The sequence below is a fragment of the Sus scrofa genome, chromosome 13, assembly GCF_054392235.1.
Source record: "Sus scrofa isolate SSC_HxYL_T2T_F1_AM1 chromosome 13, Sscrofa_HxYL_maternal_Yorkshire_Landrace_v2.0, whole genome shotgun sequence".
Lineage (NCBI taxonomy): Eukaryota > Metazoa > Chordata > Mammalia > Artiodactyla > Suidae > Sus > Sus scrofa.
Window position 1 is genome coordinate 142304425 of NC_139395.1, and position 22213 is coordinate 142326637.

The window sequence follows — 22213 nt, forward strand, 5'->3', positions numbered from 1 at the left end:
AGGCACAGCATTGACTTGATTACAGCCCTATGGTCATGCCAGTTGTGACCTGAAAAGTAATAAGACCCCCTCTATGGGGTCGACTCAGACTTTCCTCCCATGTTCACCTTTCTTCATTTCTTTCCACCTCATGTATCACATCTAGGAATTCTACTCAAAGGCCCCAACTTAATTGCTCCTAGACTTCCCACAAACTGCCAGATCATCTTTGAGAGCTGATGTTATCATAGGAATTCAAAACAAGAGGGTGCAAATATCATAACCATTGGTCTTATCAAATAATTCCTGCTCCAAGTGTTGTTTTAAGCCAGAGCTTCTACTCCCTCCTGCCTCCCCACTCCCAGGAATAAAGGCATGCTTGGGTCTGGAATGTATTAAAGGTAGTTAGAGATCTTAAAAATTGCAAGGACAAAAAGAAACCTCTATATAGGCTCTCTTATGTCTGCACGGCCCATATGTGATTTATGTAAGCTCAAAAGCATTTGGAAAAATACTTTTCAGTCATATTATTGAACTTTATGGCTAGTATGGATGTTGTCATTGTTCAAGAAAAAATGAGCAGCTTTATGTGGTAAAAAAATATAAGAGAAATTTTTATTACTATAGTAATAGGAATTTTATGAGGTGAAACAATTTTATACAGTACACATATTCTTATATGAATTAGAAATTACTTGCTTTTACATTACATTTGTACAGAACTAGGACATTTTCAAAATTCCTTCCTAGATCCTTATTGTAAACCTGTTTCCATAGATAGAGTAAATATTAGGAGTATCCTCCATTTCATAAAAAAAGGAACAGTTTTAAAGATGTTAAAGACTTTTTCAGGGATCTGTGGAATCGGCCTATTGTTCTGTAATCAGGCTATGTACCATTTAGGATTTAAACAACACTAGGGTAGAGTTAATCTCATGCTACTAAATTAAAAATTAAGAGGTGAGGTCTGAAAATAACAAATGTCACAATTCTTTTAAGGTCACATAAGCAAGATGTGAGATGAAAGAATAGATGATAGCCCGTTAGAAACATGATTATGATTATAGCGTAACATCAGCGACAATTACTATTTTCTGAGAGCTTATACTAAAAGCCAGGTTCTATACTAGGTGCCCGACAAGTATTCACTCAAGAAATCTTCACAACACCCCTATCAGTTAACCCTGTTTTAAAGACAGACTTTAAGTTACTGGCAGAAGGTTATAAAACATTATCTTATTTACTTTCTAGATCAGAGTTTCTTAAAATATATCCATTGTCCAAGGCTTATTACATGGACCACCAACAATTTCAGACTTAAAAGTGCTTTCATTAAGGTATATTTCACTAACTGAAAATGTAGATTTAATTACTATGTTAACAGAAATCCTATCACATATTAATAATCATGACATTTAAAGGTCATACAAGCTCTGGGTGTTCCCTATCAGCTACCATTCAGTTAGCAAGGTATATTTAAGAGTTCCCTTGTGGTGCAGCAGGTTAAGAATCCAGCATTGTCACTGTAGCCACTCAGGTCGATGCTGTAGCACAGGTTCAGCCCCTGGCCTAAGAACTTCCACATGCCATGGTGGAAAAAAAAAAGTGCATTTAATATTGCTTATTTTATAACATTTACATGTTGTTTGTTACTACTAAATTTGCAATTTTGTATTACCATTGCTGTGTTTTGATATAGCACCATTTTACAAAAAAAATGTTTGAAAGATACATGTTTCTTTAGTGAGTCACTAAAGCCTGGTAGTAGAGATAAAAGTACTAACAAACACTGAGATAAAAAAAAATCTGATTAAAAAAATACATTTTTGCCAAGTTACAGTCTATGTAATAAAAGTAATTACACTACTACTGCCTCAAAGCTTATAAAAGAGAGTCTAAAAGAGTTTAAAATTAATAACACATATAATGACCAAAAAGAAAAAGCAATGAGCTTTTGGAAAAATTCAATTTTCAAATGACTGCAGGGTGTCACATAATAGAATACACACAATGATGAGGGACAAGTACCATTATATCTTTTGATATAACTATATTTTGCTGTATAGTTTGGTAATACCCATGAGAGTAGAATCATATCTGGACAACTGAAACATATGCAAGGGAAAAGCCCAAAACAACTTGTTTATTTTTCACTAAAAGCCCATGCACCATGGAAAAGACTCCAAGGTTCTGGTTTAATTCTCAAAATCATATGAATCAGAACATGAGTGTGTTGGAACAAAATGTATTGAACTTAAAATGGATGACAGAGCACTGATTTTTATATGCAGCAAAAAAAAAAAATAGTGCATTTCAAATAAGAGGTCTCACTTGAATGCCAATACATAAACTATTATTCATAGGGAACAGCTGATATTAACATTTTATATCCTGCTCTGGACATTGTCACTGTCCATATCCTCATTATTATAGGAAGCAATGAAAATTTTGAATAAATTGAATCTTAACTATCAGCATACAGATTTTCAGAAGGGAGTCTACAGAACTGTGTAGTAAATACAGTATTTTTTCTAACACTGACATTACAGAAGAGATATACCGTTTTTAAACTGAGCAATGAAATCAAAATATTTCTTCAGGACATTGATACTGCTACATATGGAAGTTCCCAGGCTAGGGGTCAAATTGGAGCTGCAGCTGCCAGCCACAGCCATAGCAATGCCAGATCTGAGCCGTGTCTGTGACCTACACCAAAGCTCATGGCAATGCAGGATCCTTAACCCACTGAGCAAGACCAGGGATCCAACCCACATCCTGATGGATACTAGTCGGGTTCATAACCTGGTAAGCACATGGTAACTCCCGAAAAGACTATTTCTATAATTGCAAAAACCTTGTCAATTTGGCTTTCCTCTTCAATATATTCAGTATTTTATCTTGCCAAAGTTTACCTTTTTGGTGTCTAAATATAAAAAGTCCCTTTTTGGCTGCCCTGTGGCACATGGAGTTCTCTGGCCAGGGATCAGATCAGAGTCATGGTTGCAACCTACACCATAGCTATGGCAAAACCAGATCCTTACCCACTGTGCCTGGCCAGGAATCAAACCTGTGTTCCAGCGCTCGAGAGATGCCTCCAATCCTGTTGCACCACAGCAGGAACACCTAAATATCAAAATTCTTAATGTTGAGAGTACAATCCTTGGATTTATTAAGACCATGTTAAAGAGCAAACAATTTAATTGCTGAGAGTTTCACAGTTTACTAATATTTAATGACTCTGCTTTATCAGAGGAAATACTTCACCAAACACTAGAATATATTAAAGCTAGTAGAGACATTCAAGATTATATATTCCAATCACCGCATTTTATAGATGAAGAAATGAAGGCTGAGAAAAGGGAAATTCATCATCTTATCACCATAGTTAGTGGCATAGTTATAATTAGAGCCATGGTTTCCTAACTCCTCACTCTAACACTGCTACCAATGTATTCACCCAACTTCAGGCTAATAATTGTAAATTGACTTCTAAAGCTGGAACCCCCATGAAGAAGCTCTCTTTAAAAATTATGATGGGAGTTCCCGTTGTGGCTCAGTGGGTAACGAATCCGACTAGGAACCGTGAGGTTGCAGGTTCACTCCCTGGTCTTGCTCAGTGGGTTAAGGATCTAGCATTGCTGTGAGCTGTGGTGTAGGTTGAAGATGCGGCTCAGATCCCAAGTTGCTGTGGCTCTGGCATAGGCCGGCGGCTATAGCTCCAATTAGACCCCCTAGCCTGGGAACCTCCGTACGCCGAACGTGCGGCCCTAGAAAAGACAAAAAATAAAAAATAAAAAAAAACAAAATAAATAAATTATGATCAAGTGCACATAATAGCATTATTAAATACCTAATTATGAGGACTAATATAGGGACAAATTCAGCGCCTAGGAACATTGACAGTTCACATTCAACAAAGTATTGAGTTCTCACCAAACACAAAAAAATAAAACAGTAATGTTAACCATGTGTGAATGTTGAGATCAAAGGCTTACACAAAACAATCTGCAACACAGTAGATATTGATAATGGCAATGTCATAGTGATTCTGTGACAATGAGAAGGAGAAAAGAAAATCATTACTTAGGAGCATGTTTTTCTTTCTTTGTTTTCTTTCTTTTTTTTTTTTTATTTTTGCATTTTAGGGTCATACCCGAGGAAGATGGAGGTTCCCAGGCTAGGGGTCAAATCAGAGCTGTAGCTACCAGTCTACCCCACAGCCACAGCAATGCAGGATCCGAGCCACGTTTGCGACCTACACCACAGCTCACGGCAAGGCCAGATCCTTGACCCACTGAGCAAGGCCAGGGATGGAACCTGCAACCTTATGGATGCTAGTCAGATTCTGTAGCCACTGAGCCATGACGGGAACTCCAGGAACATGTTTATCTTATTCTAAACCCTAAATAAATTGGTTCCCCATATATAATACAGTAGGTAAATCTTTATTAAATATCCTGTTGGGAAAATGAGCCAGGATGATCAAATATTTATTTATTCATTTATGAAGGGTTAAACCACAGCATTCTCGAGAGGTTCCCTCTATGGACCTATAAATATGTGAAGGGGCAGGTGGATGGCAACTCAGTTGAAAGGCTGCTATTTTTTATACCTCAAAAGCCAGAGTAGGAAAGACTTAACAACTTTACATGAACCATAGCATGGTCCTGTTGATCTACTTAGGTTAGATTTAGCGGTGATGAGGTTTGACCAGAGATTTTTATTAGAGACAGAAAGGCTTTTTCTGTAGGTTTTTGAAGTTAAAGCATTAGTAACAAAACTTACCCAGAGTTTTGAAATCAAGTCCACTCAAATTGTAATAATCATCATCATTACAATTTAAAAATTATTTAGAGTCTGCATGAAGACTTCTGCTTCTGGGAATTCCTGTAGTGGCTCAGCAGAAACGAATCTGACTAGTATCCAAGAAGAGGCAGGTTCTGTCCCTGGCCTAGCTCGGCGGGTTAAGGATCCAGTGTTGCCATGAGCTGTGGTGTTGGTCACAGACACAGTTCGGATCTTGCATTGCTGTGGCTGTGGTGTAGGCCGGCAGCTACAACTCCAATTCAACCCCTATCCTGGGAACTTCCATATGCCACAGGTGTGGCCCTAAAAGACAAAAAAAAAAAAAAAAAAAAAAAAACCCAAACTTGTTTCTGAACAAGATGGAATAAACTCATTTCTACCTAGACCTCCTTTTTTAATCACACTTAAAAACTCTGGGCAAACACAGGAAAACTTTGAAAGATGGCATGAGGAGGTGGCCAGGCTAAGGACCTGATCCTTGAGCACAGCCATGAATTTCCTGGGTTTTCTTTCTGTCTCCCTTATATTCCAGATTGGACTCTGGAAAGCCTGAACCTGGACATGACAATGGGAACAGACAAAAAAAAGAAAGCCCTCTTCCCCCAAAGCATGTATTCTTTAGTTAAAAGGACCAGAAAAGTTAGGCATAATCGAACAGAAATGTTCATGGAGTTCCCACCATGGCGCAGCAGAAACGAATCTGACTAATAACCATGAGGTTGTGGGTTCAATCCCTGGCCTCTCTCAGTGGGTTAAGGATCTGGCATTGCCATGAGCCGTGGTGCAGGCCAGCATCTGTAGTTCCAATTAGACCCCTAGTATGGGAACCTCCATATGCAGTGGGTGCGGCCCTAAAAAGCAAAGAAATGTTTGTGATAATATCCACCCAACCTCAGCCAAACACCAGCGGCAAAACCTTTGCTGCCCCCTTGCCCTTGATCAGCTCTTAGGGCAGGGAACCTGGACTTCCACCCCGCTTCTCCCCAAGTGTAGCTAGCACTCCTCTCCCTCCAATTAGAAAGTAAGAAAATAATGGCACAGGGGAGGGTACCAGGTGAAGATATTGCTTAAACATTCTTTAGGAATATTTAATATCCTTTAAATATTCTTAAATATGATCTTCTGGGCAGACCCCCTAGCAACTTATATGTGAAACCGAACAGAATTGACATTGGCAAAAGGTTTGATAACCGAACTATGGTATGGAATACAGCCAGGTTTTCAGGTCAGCCTCTGGATAGCCCACAAAGGAAGCAAATTAGAATAGCACCACCAAGGCTCTGTAAATGAAATTTGGTTCTCAGAGTATATCATGCTGTACTTGCTAAGAGAGGCTCATGGATGGTCTAATCAGGCGTTATCCATTTAATTAAAAACTCTTTTTGGTATGATGCAAGTGCAACTAAATCCTTTTCAGATGTTATCTTGGGCACACTTGAGCCAGAAATCAGAGGCCTGATGCAGATCATACATATGGTATTGTTATTGCTAAATATTCTCTCTTTTTCAGCTTTTGGCTTTTTAGGGCTGCACTCGTGGCATATTGGAGGTTCCCAGGCTAGGGGTCTAATCAGAGCTGTTGTTGCTGGCCTATACCAGAGCCATAGCAATACCAGATCCAAGCCGCCGTCTGCAACTACAACACAGCTCATGGCAATGTCGGATCCTTAACCTACTGAGCGAGGCCAGGGATTGAACCTGCAAGCTCCTGGTTCCCAGCTGGATTCGTTTCCACTGTGCCACAACGGGAACTCTTTGTTTGTTTGTTTAAACATTCTTTGAGTATGCATTTCCATGTGAGTTTTAGGACCTTGGCACTGCTTTTTTTCTTTTTTTCTTTCCTTTTTTTTGCCCTATGTAAGCTATTTATAGGGAGTATGCTGGTGACCCTGGTCTAAGATTACATTAGCAAGAATTAAGAAGCAGGAAAGAGAGAAAGCTATAAAGTTTTGCCCATGAAAACGTCTTTGCAGATACACTATCTATGGGTATAAGACAAATTTTCATTCCATAAGATGGTGGAGTCATTGACTCTGTATTGGAAAATACGTTAAATCTTTCTATTTCAACATTGCTTTAATGCTTGAACCTTAAATGCAACCTCTCTATTTAAGCATTTGTCTGCCTCATGTTCAAGCACCTTCTTGGGCTATTTATTATATTTGAACAGCTGTTCGTGTCAGGAAAGTCTTCCATATTTGAGCCAAGATCTTGATCTTGGTAACTTCTGTTATTTGGTCCGACTTCAATTTCTAGGTGCCATAGAGATGAAGAACAATTGTCTTATATCTTTTCAAAAGCCACTTTTTTTGCTTGTGGGTATAGTCTATCCATCCCTATTTCAATTGTTTCTCATAAAACATGGTTTTGAGCCTTTTATCAATATCTTTTTGTCCCTCCTGAACATGTCTTAGTTTATCTGGTTCCTCTTAAAGTTCCTCCGCATTAAACACTATTTTCTTCAAGGTTTACTTTAAAATGTTTGACTGCCCAAGGATGAAGACTAGCATCAGACATGCTGAAAGTAGCTCTTATCCTTTGTCCTTTTATCTGTTTTTTTAATTTTTTTTTTTTTTTTTTTTTTTTTTTTTGCTTTTAGGGCTATACCCGCAGCATATGGAAGTTCCCAGGCTAGGAGTGGAATTGGAGCTGTAGCTGCCGGCCTATGCCACAGCCACAGCAACTCAAGATCCGAGCCGTGTCTTTGACCAACACCACAGCTCATGGCAACGCCGGACCCCTGACCCACTGAGTGAGGCCAGGGATCGAACCCGCAACCTCATGGTTCCTAGTCGGATTCGTTTCCACTGTGCCACAATGGGAATGACCCTTTTGTCCTTTTAAACAACTTTGTCCCCTTTCTATCACTTTGTATTCTATTACATTATCTTATCATTTCTCCTTTCATTGGTAACTGCTGGCTCACTGTACCAGTTCACTAAAGTATTTTAGCATCTCAGGCTGGTAGAGGTAGAAGAGTTCTTATACACCATCTGGTCCAATTCTGCCCTTGTCCAAATGGAGACCTCAAGGCATTAGTGACAGAACTGGGGGCAGGGCCTAAATTGCTTGATTCCTGGACTCCTAACTCTAGATTTTTATTTCAGCTACTCTCCCATTTACTTGACTATTATACAAGAAGCAGTCTTATTTTTGGTGCCTGTGATGAAGAAACATTTGTGGATTTCCAACCCTAGGTCATCTCCCAGGAGTACTTGAGATCAGGGTGGTGAAGAGGCTTAAAGGGGTTTAAAATTCCCAAGATGTGTCGGTCTGTGGGAAGAGATTTTATCTGTTAATAGGAAACAGCGAAGGTTTGGAATGTGTTTGAACAGAGTCCACTTCTTGAAAAATACAAAGAAAAGGCTACAATCTCATGGAAATTATGAAATCAGAGGGTTGGAGAATGTAATGGAGAGAAAGCAAAAGGGCTTTTCTCAAAGCAGCAAAAAAACAGTCCCAAGTTCTCATTAAGAAGATGACTTCTGTTTCAGTTTGATGGTAAAAGAAGACTGGTAAGCCTACATTCCGATGTATAGGGAATTCCACTTAAAATCGGTAGCTAAGCAGGCCAAGTTCTTGTTTGTTTTGTGTTGTTATTGTTTGTTTCTTTTTAGGGCCACCAGGCTAGGGGTCCAACTGGAGCTACAGCTTCCGGCCTACACCACAACCACAGCAACACTGGATCTGAGCTGTATCTGCGACCTACACCACAGCTTGCACCAACGCCAGATCCTTACTTAACCCAGAGATCGAGGCCAAGGATTGTATCTGCATCCTCAGGGACACTAATTGGGTTCTTAACCTGCTGAGCCACAATGGGAACTCCTCAAGTTCTTGTTTTGTGAGTCCCAAAGTTTTCTCTACCTACTGTGCATATAATTAGCATCTCAGTTTATCATGACATATTTACCTAACTATGCTTTTTGCCTTTCCTAGTCCCCTGCAAATTTGCTGTCTGCATAGCAGCTATGAGGCAAGGAATCAGTACTGTTGACACTTAAACAACATGGGAGGTTAAGGGACCAACCTCTGCATAGTCAAAAATCCACATATAGTTTACAGTTTGGTCCTCTTTATCCACCATTCAACATCTGCAGATTCAACACTTGGGGATCATAAAATGCTATAGTATTTACTATTGAAAAGAACTCACGTATAAGTGGACCCCCGTGGTTCAAACCCATCTTGTTCAAGGGTTAACTGCACCTCTGTGTCAGCGCTGACCTAGGTGAGCCTACTGTCTCTTTTGTTAACTTGTAAAAAGAACCTAGTGAAGCAGGTATGATTATCCCCATTTTCCAGAGGAGAAACTCAAGTTCATATACGTGCACATTCCCAGTGTCATACAAATAATAAAAGGTAGGACTCTTTTGAATATAGGTCTGTTTCATGTCAAAACCCAAGCTATGAGAAGTCAAGCAGAGCTTCAGCTCTGTCATCAGAAAAACCTGGATTCAGATTCAGATTCAAATTATTCAGTAGCTGTATGATCTCATACATACCATTTAACCTTCCAAGCTTCAGGGTCCCTACTGCAAAATGAAGAAAAGGAGAACATTTTGCTATACCTGGGATATCAGAGAGACATGAAATGGCAAAATAGTATTTCCATTTTCCCTTAACATTTGGTAAATATTCAATGAGGTGCATGTGAAATCTCCCCCAAAGCGATTCCCTCCCTCTCTGTTTCACACAGGAAGCTGAGTGACTCTGCTACTGTGGGCTTTATCAAGGCAGAAACATCTCAGCCAAGTATGGGGCCAATGGAATTACAGGAATGAAGAAGGACCATCATCTGCTTCTGTTTTATTACAGAGACATGGATTTCAGAGGGTGCAACATCCATGTTGGATTCCCGTCAACTCCTTTCATGTGTGGGGCCCTGCTTGGACTCTGATTTAGAATTCTTGCCTTCCTTTACTTAATTTTTTCCAACATCTCTCCATTTTTCTCCCTCTATTTCTGCATCTCTCTGCTATGGTATGAATGTTTGGGTCCCCCCAACATTCACAGGTTGACACCTAGTCCCCAGGGTACTAGAGGGCAAGCACTGGGAGCTGGTTAAGTCATGGAAGCAGAGCCTTCATGAATGGAATTCATGCCTTTAAAAAAGAAGCCCCAGAAAGCTCCCTGTCCCCTTCTGCCATGTTAGGTTACATCAAAGACACTGAATCTATGGGCACTGTGATCTTGGCCTCTCAGCCTCCAGAACTCTAAGAATTAAATATTTGTTGTCTGGAGTTCCCGTCATGGCTCAGCAGTTAACAAATCTGGCCAGCATCCATGAGGACCCAGGTTCGATCCCTGGACTCACTCAGTGGGTTAAGGATCCTGCATTGCCGTGAGCTGTGGTGTAGGTCACAGACACAGCTCAGATCCTGCCTACCTAGCCGGAGCCACAATTGTAATTCGACCCCTAGCCTGGGAACATCCATATGCCACAGGCGCGGCCCTAAAAAAAAAAAGCAAATAAATATTTGTTGTTTATGCTCTCTCTCTCTTTCAATTATTTCCTCTTTCCTCTGGGTTCCTCTCATTTTCCGCACTTTCCAGCCTTCTATAAGATGGCAGTTTATGTTTGAATCAAGCTACTTTCTGAGAAGATATGTGATAAAGAGCTAACTCCAAGAAACTAAGAGTTGCAGTGGATTATTTTTAAACGATTGAGTTTGGGTACTTTCCAAGTTGAATAAGAAACATAGTAATTCTGGAGTATGGAGTTCACAACGAACAGGTGTTAGTTTGTACTGGTAAAGCAACCTGTCCTGTCATGTTCAGATGATAAGTAGAGAGAAGCTAGACCCTCTGGTCTTTCCTATAAACTGAATTAGCACAGCCACAAGGGAGGACCAGTTAAGGGATATGAGCTCAGGGATTTGCATCTTGGAGAAAGATTCTCTATTTCCAACAGAATTCCCCTTATAAAAGGTATCACGCTATCACCAAATGTTTTCATAAATATCACGCTTCATTAGTGTGCACATTGCCACCTAGCATATGTTGTCAAAAACTTGTTTTGTACTTGTCTAATCTTAACATCTGGTTATCTTAAGTATGGCTACAGATTTAAAGCAGCGGTCCTCCATTTGGACTGATTCTGACCCCAAGAGACAGTATATGGAGATGTTTTTGGTTGTCACAGCTTAGAAGCCAGGTGAGGTGTGTTGCCATTTCTGTCTGGTAGGTAAAGATCAGGAATGATGCTAATCACGCTAAAATGCATAGGACAGCCCATCACAACGAAGAGTTATTCATCTCAAATATCAATAAGTCAAGGTGGAGAAACTCCAGCTCAAATGCCTCGAAAACCTGCAGACTCCACTGTCTAACTGAGCCCTTGGTCATCCTATAGAAACAATGATTGGCTGTGAAAGTTTCTATCCCAGTCGGCATTTCTAAATGCCATGTGCTACAATCAAATGCTGGGTGTTGATCCTGGATTCAATCTGAAAAAAATATTATTCAAAAATAGTTCCAACTTCAGTGGGGAAATAATTTGTATAGTCTTCTGGATGAGTCTTTGATACTATAATTTGAGATCATTTTTGAAAAGAACCAAATCTGATTTTAAGGTAATTCACTGTGTCTGGTGTCCTAATGATGTGTTGATTTCTTCATGCAAACCTGTTGAGTTTGGCAAAGTAAAAGCTAAAAATTTCGCATTCGAGTAGGAAGAATAAATCAAAATTGGCTCAATTAACTTTCCTGTGATTCAGGGTTTGTTAACAGTTTCTCTGTTTTGTTTCAGTTCTATTTATTTTATTATCTCTTTGGCTTTTCTCCATCCCTCTCCAAGAGTGCCTGGATAATCACACTTCAGTCTTCAGCAGTGTCCCTTTACTTGCACAAAAACTGAATCCCTGACATGTAGATAATGAATTCCAGCAGGATCATTCTGATAGACATGAACTTCTGGAAAATCTGACCTCTTGGATCTCCCTCTTTCCAGCTTTTACACTTTCGTTTCCCTTCCAAAGGAGATTCTTTGCCTCATTCATTTTCATTAGGCTTCTTGGGGAACATCATGAATCCAGGTTCCGGCTTCTGCGTTTTTCCCAGAGGTGGGCAGAATAAGTGGGGCAAGGAATAACACCCACATAAGGTAGCTCTTATTTTCAGGGTCTATCCCATTTGGCAAATAATGTAAGAGGCATGCTATATGTTTCATATTCATTTTTGTTGAGTGTGGTTTCAGTGTGCATTTACAAATAGTGGTCATCAGCATTGTCACAGAGGTGGGACTCAGGGTGCTTGGATTCTAATGCCAGCTCTTCCATTAAATTGCTGGATACATTTGGATGATTCTTTTTTCAGACTTTATTTTCCTACCTCTAAAATGGGAGGATGGTAACACAGATGTTCTATGAATGTGGCAGGGAGCAGTTGCAGAGCGATGGGGAGCTGAGAGGAGAGGGAAATGAATAATTATCCCAATATATGCCCAACTCTTGCACAAGTCATATGGGAGAAAGGGACATAAAAAGAGTTTCATAGAAGTAGATGCCTGTGTTTGTGCATGAAATTAAATTACATAAGAGGCTCTGATGGCTTCATTTTATGAACACCAGTACCTCTACCACAACCTGCTTTCTCTTCCCTCGAACTGATCCCCTCAACCTCTCCTTTGTGGATGTAAGTAACTTCACTGGGTGGAACACCAGCAGGGCAAGGAATGAGAAAGGAGAGAGAGAAGCGAGAAATAAGACCAGAAAACAAAGTCAGTCAGAGAGGGGATAGGTCAAATGAAATCAGCTTCTCCTAACTATAGCCTGCAGGCCTCTTCAGAACTAAAACCTGAAAATCATACACACAGCATTAAAGCAGAGCACACACAAGGCTGACTCCTAGTCAGTTTTTGTTTTTTTTTTTAAGATGTGTTTGGGCCAGCTCTAATGGAAATTACATAGCTAGGGAGTCAGACACCAGGAAAGAAAGGATGAATAAAAGGACAGAACAAGAATTATAGGAGAAAAGCTGAATGGAAAAAAAAGACAAGAGAAAGTATTTTTCCTAATGAGAAATGCAAAATTTTCCACCAGACAACTGTGACTCTTGGCTAAGTGACCCACATATCATGTGAATGAAAATACAGGGTGGGAGGGGTGGTCCAAGAAGCTGGGCCCTGTGTCTGCTCTGTCTCTGAAGGCAACAGGTCCACTGCAGGTCTCAATGGCACTTCTGATTCACAGCCTGCCCCTCAGGAGGTAGCCATGCCCATTACACAGAGTCTGGAAAGAGCCCTGGGCTATAAATTAAAATCTCCACATGCTGGACCCAGCTTCACTTACTGACCCTCTTTGATTTGTCATGGAACCGCTGAAGCCAGTGTCATCTGCTATTAAGTTACAGAGATAGATGTCGTGATTTCTAAAAGTCCTTCAAGCTGCAGCTTTTTTTTTTTTTTTTTTGCTTTTCTGGTCCACACTTGCTGGATATGGAAGTTCCCAGGCTACGGGTTCAATCAGAGCTGCAGCCGCTGGCCCACACCACAGCCACAAGAATGCCACATCTGAGCCACATCCATGACCTACGATGCAGCTCACGGCAACACTGGACCTTTAACTCACTGAATGAGGCCAGGGATCAAACCCATGTCCTCATGGATACTAGGTGGCTTCACAACATGCTCAGCCAAAACGGGAAGTCCAAACTGGAGTATTTTTGCAGTATTAATAATCATCACGCTTCACCCCTGCAAGACCACATCTCTTAAGCAAAATAACTTAACCCTCCCTCTCTCACCCCTACTTCACTGGCCCAAACCAGCTTTTTATCATGAAGAGAGAGTTGAACAAGATGCTCTCTTGGAGGCCCTTCTAGCTCTCTCAAATTTGGGATTCTAAGACATCCCAGTTTACTCAGTTCCTTAGCAAAACTAAAGAATCATTATTATAACAAATGCATTCAGTTTTCATTTTAGATCAAACCTGTCAGAATTTATCAAACTCCATCCATGAAGCAAGCTGACATTTTTATCTAACATTCCTAAAAAGAATTCCTCACAGCTATCCCTTTGTAGTTTCTCAATGAGCAAATGATGTTAGTAACAGAATGCATTTGATTGTCAGAGATGGGATCTGTGAAGAGGGACAAGCAGTTATTACTTTCTTTTATTAAAACCTGTAAAGGAATCGCTGATTCACCAGACTAAGATAGGAAAAAACTTGTAAGCAACTGCTCCCCTCATCTAATTGAGTTTTAAGCTGCTGTGGCACTTCCCCTTTGCAGTCAAAATGGATGATTGACAAAGAGCAGGCGGAGCTTTTAAATGGTCAACATCATAGGAAGAAACAATTGAAATTCTAATTCCTTAGCATTAGACCTAAGGGACCTAAAAGGTGGCTACATAAAGGCTCTCCCAAGTTTCCTTTCTTTTTGCTTTTGTTCTTAGGAGTGGGATGGAAAGATGATGAAGAGTGGATTTGGATGATTGAAGCACAGACACAAACACAAGATGACCAATTATAAGAAGGGAAAAAAAAGCCTCATCCCTTGAGGAAATAACCACTAGAAAATTTCAGAACAAGCAAGAAAACATAAAAACAACTTCCTACTTGAAATAATTTGAGGACAAAATGTACATAGTCTACATACAAGTAAAAAGAGATTTAAACATGGGATTTGGGAAAGGCTTTTTTTTTTTTTAATTCTGAACTAATAGAATATATATCATGCACATACCATGTGGCCTAAGTTTCAAACTTTTTTTTTTTTTTTTGAGGCAATCATCTAGAAAGAGAAAGAAGCTGATAAAGCCGAATAAGAGTGAAGAAAATCCTTGTGCTTCCTTTTTTATTTTCTAGAAACCACTAATAAAATAAATTATGGTCGAGAAAAAGTTTAGGGAGATGACTCCAGGAGGGAGATAGAATTCCTTAACTTAATTGCATTTCCTTTCTTACCGCCCTCTAATCTTAAGAAGAAAAACAAAGGTCAAATGTCACAAAGCACCATCTGAGAAACAAAAAAAACATGGAGGGGCAAGCTTGTTTTAAGTAAAACAGTAAATAAACAGCACTGGTTGTCTTTTTTTTAATTGTTTCCTTTTACTAAATGTCTGGGAACACTGAAAGAAAAACAGATATTGTCAAAGTATGCCTGATTCTAAAGTACACAGATAAGAAAAAGAAAAAGCTCTCTTGCATTTGTTTAAATTCCACAAATGTACATAAAACAGGCACAGTGTGTCAAGAATTTTCCAAAGCAGAGTTTTAGGAAATAAGGATTAAATTAGGAAAAAAGATGCAGGGTGGGGGTGGGGAGAGGAGGTTTGCAACATTTACCAGAACTTGCAAGCGAAAAGAGTGAAAAGCCAAGCAATCTACAGTCCTTCTTAACTTTCTCCCCCAAATGACCAGCCAAGAAACCAAATAACTAATGTGAGAAAACACCACACAGAAATCTTTCTCAACAATATTTCATACACAAGCCACCAAGCTATTCATTCAATGAGCATATACTGAGCATTTACTGCTACTGCCCCCTGTCTCAGGTATTTGGGGGGAACTATCAATGCTAAAACTCAACTCAGACCGGCTGAATCTAAATTTCTAATGTTAAATCATAGTGCTAATGCCCAGATGATCATCCATCAAGCAGTCTTGCAGATCTGGGAATGCCTACTTTAGGAGGTGCAACAATGACTATAACCATTCTTTTTTTTTTTTTTTTTTTTTGCCTTTTTAGGGCCACACCTGCAGCATATGGAGGTTCCCAGGCTAGGGGACAAATTGGAGCTGTAGCTGCTGGCCTACACCAGAGCCACAGCAAATAGTGATCCGAGCCGCATCTGCAACCTACACTACAGCTCATGGCAATGCTGGATCCCCAACCCACTGAGCAAGGCCAGGGATAAAACCTGCATCCTCATGGATACCAGTCAGGTTCGTTGAACACTGAGCCAAGACGGGAACTCCAGACTATCACCATTCTTGATCTCAAGGAGCTCATATAAGTGACGAACAAATAGATGAATCTCTCCAGAACAAGATTAAAAGTGACACAAGACAGAAGAGGAACATATTCTTTACTGTGGATATTCAGAAGCATGAGAAATAATGGACTGTTGGGGATTACAGAAGCAGTGAAAGAGGGCCTCACAGAAATAGGTACATATGTGGTAAAATAGTTACCCTTTGAGCGCACAGAGAAGGAGTTGGGAAAAATCTACTATTACAGCTAATAAGAATTCCCGTCTCTAGTGTTTCTGGAAACAGAAATAAGCCCTGTCCTGGAGTTCCCATTGTGGGTCAGCAGGTTAAAACCTCCCATATGACCTTCAGGATGCAGGTTCAATCGCTGGCCTCACTCAGTGGATTAAGGATCCAGCGTTTCTGTAAGCTGCAGCACAGGTCACAAATGCAGCTTGGATGTGGTATTGCCATGGCTGTGGAGCAGGCTGCAGCTCCAGTTTGACCCCTAGTCTGGAAACTTCCATGCGAGGCAGGTGCAGCAGTAAAAATAAGCAAGAAAGCAAAGAAAGCAAGAAAGCAAGCAAGCAAGCAAGCAAGAAAGAAAGAAAGAAAGAAAGGGAAAAAAAGGAGGAAGAAAAGGAAGGAAAGAAAGGAGGGAGGGAGTGAAGGAGGGAAGGAAGGAGGGAAGGAAGGAAGAAACAGGTCCCGTCCTGGGTGCTGTACATAAATCCTCTCTTAAACCTAAACCTATTAGGTAGGTTCTATTATTTCTCCGCTTTGCAGATGGAGGAATTAAAGCTTAGAATGTTCATGTGACTTGCTCACAGTCACAGAGCTAGAGATTGAAGAGCTAAAGTTCGATCCCAGATCAGTCGCATTCCAGAGCCTATGTGCCTCCCAAAGAAGAATAAATGAAGCCCAGATGTGCAAAAGTGTCAGACACATATGATTAACTAGACATTATCCCCTCCAGCTAAAGGATGGCAGAGTGGGAGGACATTGGGCTATAAAGTTCAGGGGCAGCCAGGCTGGGGGTGCTGCATTGGACACCATGGGCTAATACAGTAGCAAGGGGGAACCAGTGAAGATTTCCAAGCAGAGACAATTCTGCTAAAAGCATTATCTTAGATTTCAGGCTTTGAATCATGAGTTATATCTTACAAACTGATATACTAAAATTTCAAAGTTTGAGGAGTCTCATCCTGCCTTTACACCAAAAAAGTGTGGCTGGGAGCGAAGTGGAACTACCACCTTATAGCTGTTGGAGACAACCCCTAATGTGCCAGGCCTTAAGGAAGATTCTACAGAATAGCCCTTAAGATAAATGCAATGCATATCTATTACCTCACAAGACAAAGACTGACTCATCCTCGGAGCTGTCCAAATCTGGCACAGGATAGTCGTGGGGCCTCAGCATTCCTAGGACCTGAGGTGACCCCATGGGGCAGTGGGTGTACACAAGACTGGTCCATCACTGGCAGGGCCCAGACCCCTGACTCCCAAGTCCTGTTTTCATTTCATCAAATCAAATCATATGTGACACTGGGTGAGCCCCTTTCCTTATCTGGATCTCTCCTTCCTCATCTGTGAAATGAGAAATTGATCTCGAGGGGCCTCAGATTTCACAATTCTCAATCTTTCCCTTCCAACAGTCAAGCATAAAGAATCTGCTTCCATCAGTGGCTCACTAATTGGGACTTGAGGGAAGCAGGGGAGCAGCATCTCCCAAGAGCTTCTATAGTTTGTAAACCCCTCGCTGAGAATAAATGTACTTCCTTATCTCTACAAAGTCTGCTAGTTCTGACTGGACTGCAGGATTCACAGTTCTCTAACCCTGGCTGCAGTCATCACTGAATTCCATCTGGCCCAGGATTATCTTTTTCAAGTACAAACTGGATCACTGATGTCCAAAGGAATGCAACAGCACCAAGTACCATTATCATGGGCAGGCAAATGCAGGGAACACTTCAATCATTAGAGAACGAACGCTTTAGCCACCAAATCTGTCAGAGCCCAAAGATACCGTTATTTGAGAGTTTTGTTTTACTCTCAAAGAGTGTGTATGTGTTTGTGTGTCTGTGTATGTATGCATCTGTTTATAAGTGAAATTCCCAAGAAGTCAAGCAAAGGTTAAAACTGTGGAGTTCTTGCAGGGAAGAAAGGAGGAACCATTGTACACCTTATCTGATGCTCATAAAGATGCTCCTGCAAACTCCAGCCCATCAAAAATGAATTTCTAAAGGGGTAAAAAGATGTCTTCCTTATCAATTATACAGATCCAAGAAACGGTACCTATTGGAGTGGAGGTGAACAGGGAGAAGGTGCAAGATTTGTTTTGCTCTCAGAAATGTAGCTGGTAAAACAGACATCAGCACATGAACTCACAGAGTTTTGAAAGGTCTTCTTAAGCTTCATCAGTTCATCAGACCACACCCAGTAGTTCACCCACAGAGGAACTCACAAGTGACTAACTCCTGTCATCAATTCATTGCAAAACACTGAGGCATGTTAAACCTATAGTTTTATCTTCCTTGACTTCCAACTTGGAGATGGGAGCAGAAGAATGGTGAATGGGAACATTAGCAGTGAAGAAAGCTTAATTACAGAACCAAGGAAACCCATATTTGAGAGTCACCTCATAGTTACTTACTTTGATAGGATGGAAAATAAATGTGCATTCCTTTTCCAGACCTGGGAAAGGAGAATGTGCCCAAGATGTGTGACAGAACAATCAACAGGACTGCCTACCTCACATCCTGTCTTCCTGGGAAGACAGTGTTACAGGAACCCACGTTCTGCTCTGGGAACTAGCTTAGTATATCTTCAGCTGTCAGGAACTTGGGGTCCTCTCTACCTACTACTGACTGACTTCTGTAAGATGACCAAAAACTGTGCCACTCATTGAAAAGAAAGCAGATTTATTCTTAACACAGGCCTCAGCATATCCATCAGGATGCAGAAGCAAGTAGAAGACCAATCCTGACCAATTCAGACTCTCTATTTCTTACCCAAGATACCAATTCTAGCACCTTTGCCAGAGCACTGGGAGTTAAGTGTTAGTTACAGTTCCGATTTCCTGAACTCCACCAACAACTGCAAATCTCCAGAGAGCCCTGTCAACTGTGAGGGCAGAAACCTTGCCGCATGAGCTGCAAAAGGCATCTGAATATCTGTACATGGTGTGTATTTCCACCACCCCTGAAATGCAGCCGGGTCCACTGGCTGGCAGTTCTCCAACAGCTGCAGAAGAGACAATGATATATTGACATAGAAAGGCAGAAGGGAGAAGGTGTAAGTTGAGAGCAATATGGATGAGTGAGAGTGGGGCATTGAGGCATACAGGCTTAATGCTCTCTGCTGAAGCATCCACACAGATCTTCAAAATTGTGAATGTGGGGAAAATGTCAAAATATACAGTCTACTTTCCCATCTACTTGCCTGACACTAACCTCAGGCAAGCTGAACATACAGAAATAAAACCAGAAGAGGACCTCTGATATCCTCTAATAACTCAGTCCAGTGCTTACCTCCAGAAACTAGAAGCCCTCTATCAAAAGAGAAAGAGCCAGAACTTCAGATAGACACTTTTGGTGAGACTGACTCACACAGATTCTCCTCTTCCACGCATACCTTCTCTTTAAACTTAGATCCTTTTTTTTTTTCTTTTTGTACGTGCAAGGGAAAAGACAGAGGAATTGGTTTCAGAACAAGTCTACTTTAAACTCTGCCATTCACAGAATGCTTTCTTTTAAACTTCAAAGAAAAGGTGCACACCGGAGTGTAGAAAGGATGTATGAATGGAGATGGAAGAGAACCAGGGTGACGCTAGATCAAGGAATGAAGCCCAGAGACCTTATAGTGGACTCGGCTCTGCCAACGTACAGACAGTACTGGAATCATCATCTTATCAGTACAGTCCCCTTTTTGAGATAGAAGTGGATGTTGAGAGAGCTAATGGCTTGCCCAGGTTCATCTAGTGTTGGTTACACAACACGGGCCACCAGATGGCTAGATCCACACATGAGACAGAACCATTAGAGGAGACCCAGTCTGACCCGCTAAGGAGCAGAGTGACGGACAGGGGACAGGTGTCCCGGGGGAGGGCTCCACTGCATCCCGGCGCCGCGAAAGACGTGAAGTGTGCGCTCTGGGTACCTTGAGGTAGGCCCGCTGCAGGTAGTTGTAGGGCACTCTGCGCTGGAAGTCGCTGCGCACATCCTCGCTGGCACGGTGGCGAGACGCGGGGCCCCCGAGGCGCTGGCTCTGGCAGCTGCGGTAGCAGCGAGCCCGCTCGAGCAGCGAGCGGAAGAAGGGCAGCTCGGCCCCGGGGCCGGCGCCCGGGGGCGCGAGCGGGCGGCGCGCGGTGCAGTGGCGGGCGCAGCGCGCGCGGATCTCCAGCAGGCGCCGGTGGCTGCGCAGCGCCGCTTCCAGGTCGCGCACGGCCAGCTCGTAGTCCCCGCTGTAGTAAGCGGCCACGCCGCTGGCGTAGAGCAGGTCGAAGGGCTGCAGAGGCCCGGGCTCGGGCTCCCGCCTCTGGTGCGGGCCGTCCGGGGGGCCACCCCACAGCGGCGGCGGCAGCAGTAGACAGGGCAGCAGCAGCGGCAGCGGCGCCCAGATGCGCTCCCGCATCCTCCGCCGCAGACAAGCGCCGGCCGGCCCCGCACTCAGTCGGCTCCCGGCAGCTGGCGTCCTAGTCCGGTCTCTTGTCTTTGCGGGCGAAACCGCCAGCCCCGCCGCCAAGCGGCTGCCCTTTGAGCCTCAGGTGACCGGCCGCGCTCGGCGAACTGAGAGGCGGAGGCCGGCCCGGCCGGCCGTTCTTAAAGGGACGCCCACAGCTCACATGCTCCTCCTGCTGCCGGAGCCTTCCCGAGTGGCTCGCAGCCGCCAGGAGGCCAGGGGCTGCACACCCCAGTGCCAGCCAAGGAGCCAGTGCCGCTGAGGATCCAGCGGGCAAGCAGAGCCTGAAGTGGGGTCCCTTTCAGAATGGATATGATTACTCCCTTTTTAGGGAGGAAAAAATGCAGCTTAGTGAGATGAGGGCTCTCATCGTTTTCCGCAATTTGTCCGACGTTTGCAAAGCCTTTCGACTTCACGTGAAGCATTGAAGCTCCATCTCAGGCTGTGAGGAAACTTGTGGCTTGTGGAGAAAAGTGATTAGTCCAAGTTTATAGAACAGTGAAAAGACAAAGGAAGGACTCAATCTTGGGCCACTGGAATCAAAGTTTAGGGCCGCTTCCTTTAAGGAAAGTCCTCCCTTGCCTTCTCATCCCACTTTGGTTGTGGCTGTGCCTTGGGGAAAGGGGAAGGGCCAAGGGAACAACGAATAGCCCACCTTTCTGTGCAGATGAGGGTGTCAGAGGACCGAGAGAATTATTGCAGGAAGGAGCAGCTATGCTTAACATTCTGCTTGTCAGTTTATCAGCCTTGTGATCCCGCACAAAGGAGCCTCAGTCTCATCGCCTACAGTACACCAATGTCCCAACACGACAAATTATTTTCAGATATAAATTCTCATTGTAAGAGTTAAACAAAGAGGCAATTTAATAAATCCAATATCCCCCGGACTTAAGCAATGAGCATCAATCTAGGAATGGGAACCCTGACAGAAGTGGCTGCCAAACTCCGAAGGGCTAGCTCAGGCTTTCCTGTTCCTCTGCTTCTCCTCTGTGGTAAATACCTTCTGAGCCAAGGTGTTCCCTTCTTTCGTCTTCCTTGGCTTCCCACTCTCACAAGGATTCCTGAGCGCTTATGCACTGGACCTTTGATTCCAGGCTTCCTCCTATAAGCATTCCTGTGGGCTCCTAGTGCTTGTGGCAATTTTATCAAAGACTCCCTGGCCAACAGGCTGGTGAGCAAGTGGGAAGGGCAACAGGAAAGAACACTTATCATGTAGTTGATGTGAGTTCTTCCATAGAAGGCTTTTGTGTGGAATCACCACAATGCCCAGGAGACTGCCAGAGTTTTGTGCTCCTTCCTTCATTAACTGTGTTGAATTTGACCACACAGACCATAAACAGCCTTGGTGCTGTAACTTCAAGGACCCCCAAAGAGTCATGCTCTTATTAACTTTTCTCCAGCAAACCACACTCATTTGGCTTATCCTACTGATGGAAAAGCTCCACTTTGGAGCTGGGTATGTACTGAATACTTTGAATGTTCACTAATCCAGAATTTGTCCTTGGGTCTTCTGCCCAGACTTTTGCTCTAAGGATTCTCTCTCTTTTCAGATAAAGACTTTGAGGTCCATCGTTATTAATCCACTTGTGGAGGGTTTTGAAGCACACTAGCCAGGAAGTCCTGCTGTGGGAGTGGGACTGAGAGCAAAGTGCCAGGATGCTTTGCTGTGGATTATCTAAGTTCTGTGATATTTCCTTATCATTTAATATATATCAATTAAATTCACATCTTTGGATACCTACTCTCAAAGTAGCCAGAATCCTTATCCCTGGGAGCTCACAGTGCTGTGTCAGAGATAAACATCATGTACTAGGACCATAATACAAGGGAGAAAT

General features: G+C 42.4%; 1 protein-coding gene across 2 annotated transcripts in view; it reads right to left on the bottom strand.

Annotated features, from left to right (window-relative positions):
- Positions 1-20494, bottom strand: part of P3H2 (prolyl 3-hydroxylase 2) — a 157267-nt gene extending 136773 nt beyond the window's left edge. The window contains exons 1-2 of one of the 2 annotated variants that reach the window (XM_084990714.1): positions 19857-20494; positions 3021-3102 (exon numbers count right to left, since the gene is read on the bottom strand). In XM_084990714.1, coding sequence (XP_084846840.1) covers positions 3021-3102; positions 19857-19918 — 144 coding nt within the window. In that variant the 5' untranslated portion in view covers positions 19919-20494. The remainder of the gene's footprint in view (positions 1-3020; positions 3103-19856) is intronic. The other variant, XM_021070049.2, reaches the window with a different exon arrangement.
- Positions 20495-22213: the final 1719 nt, after the last annotated feature.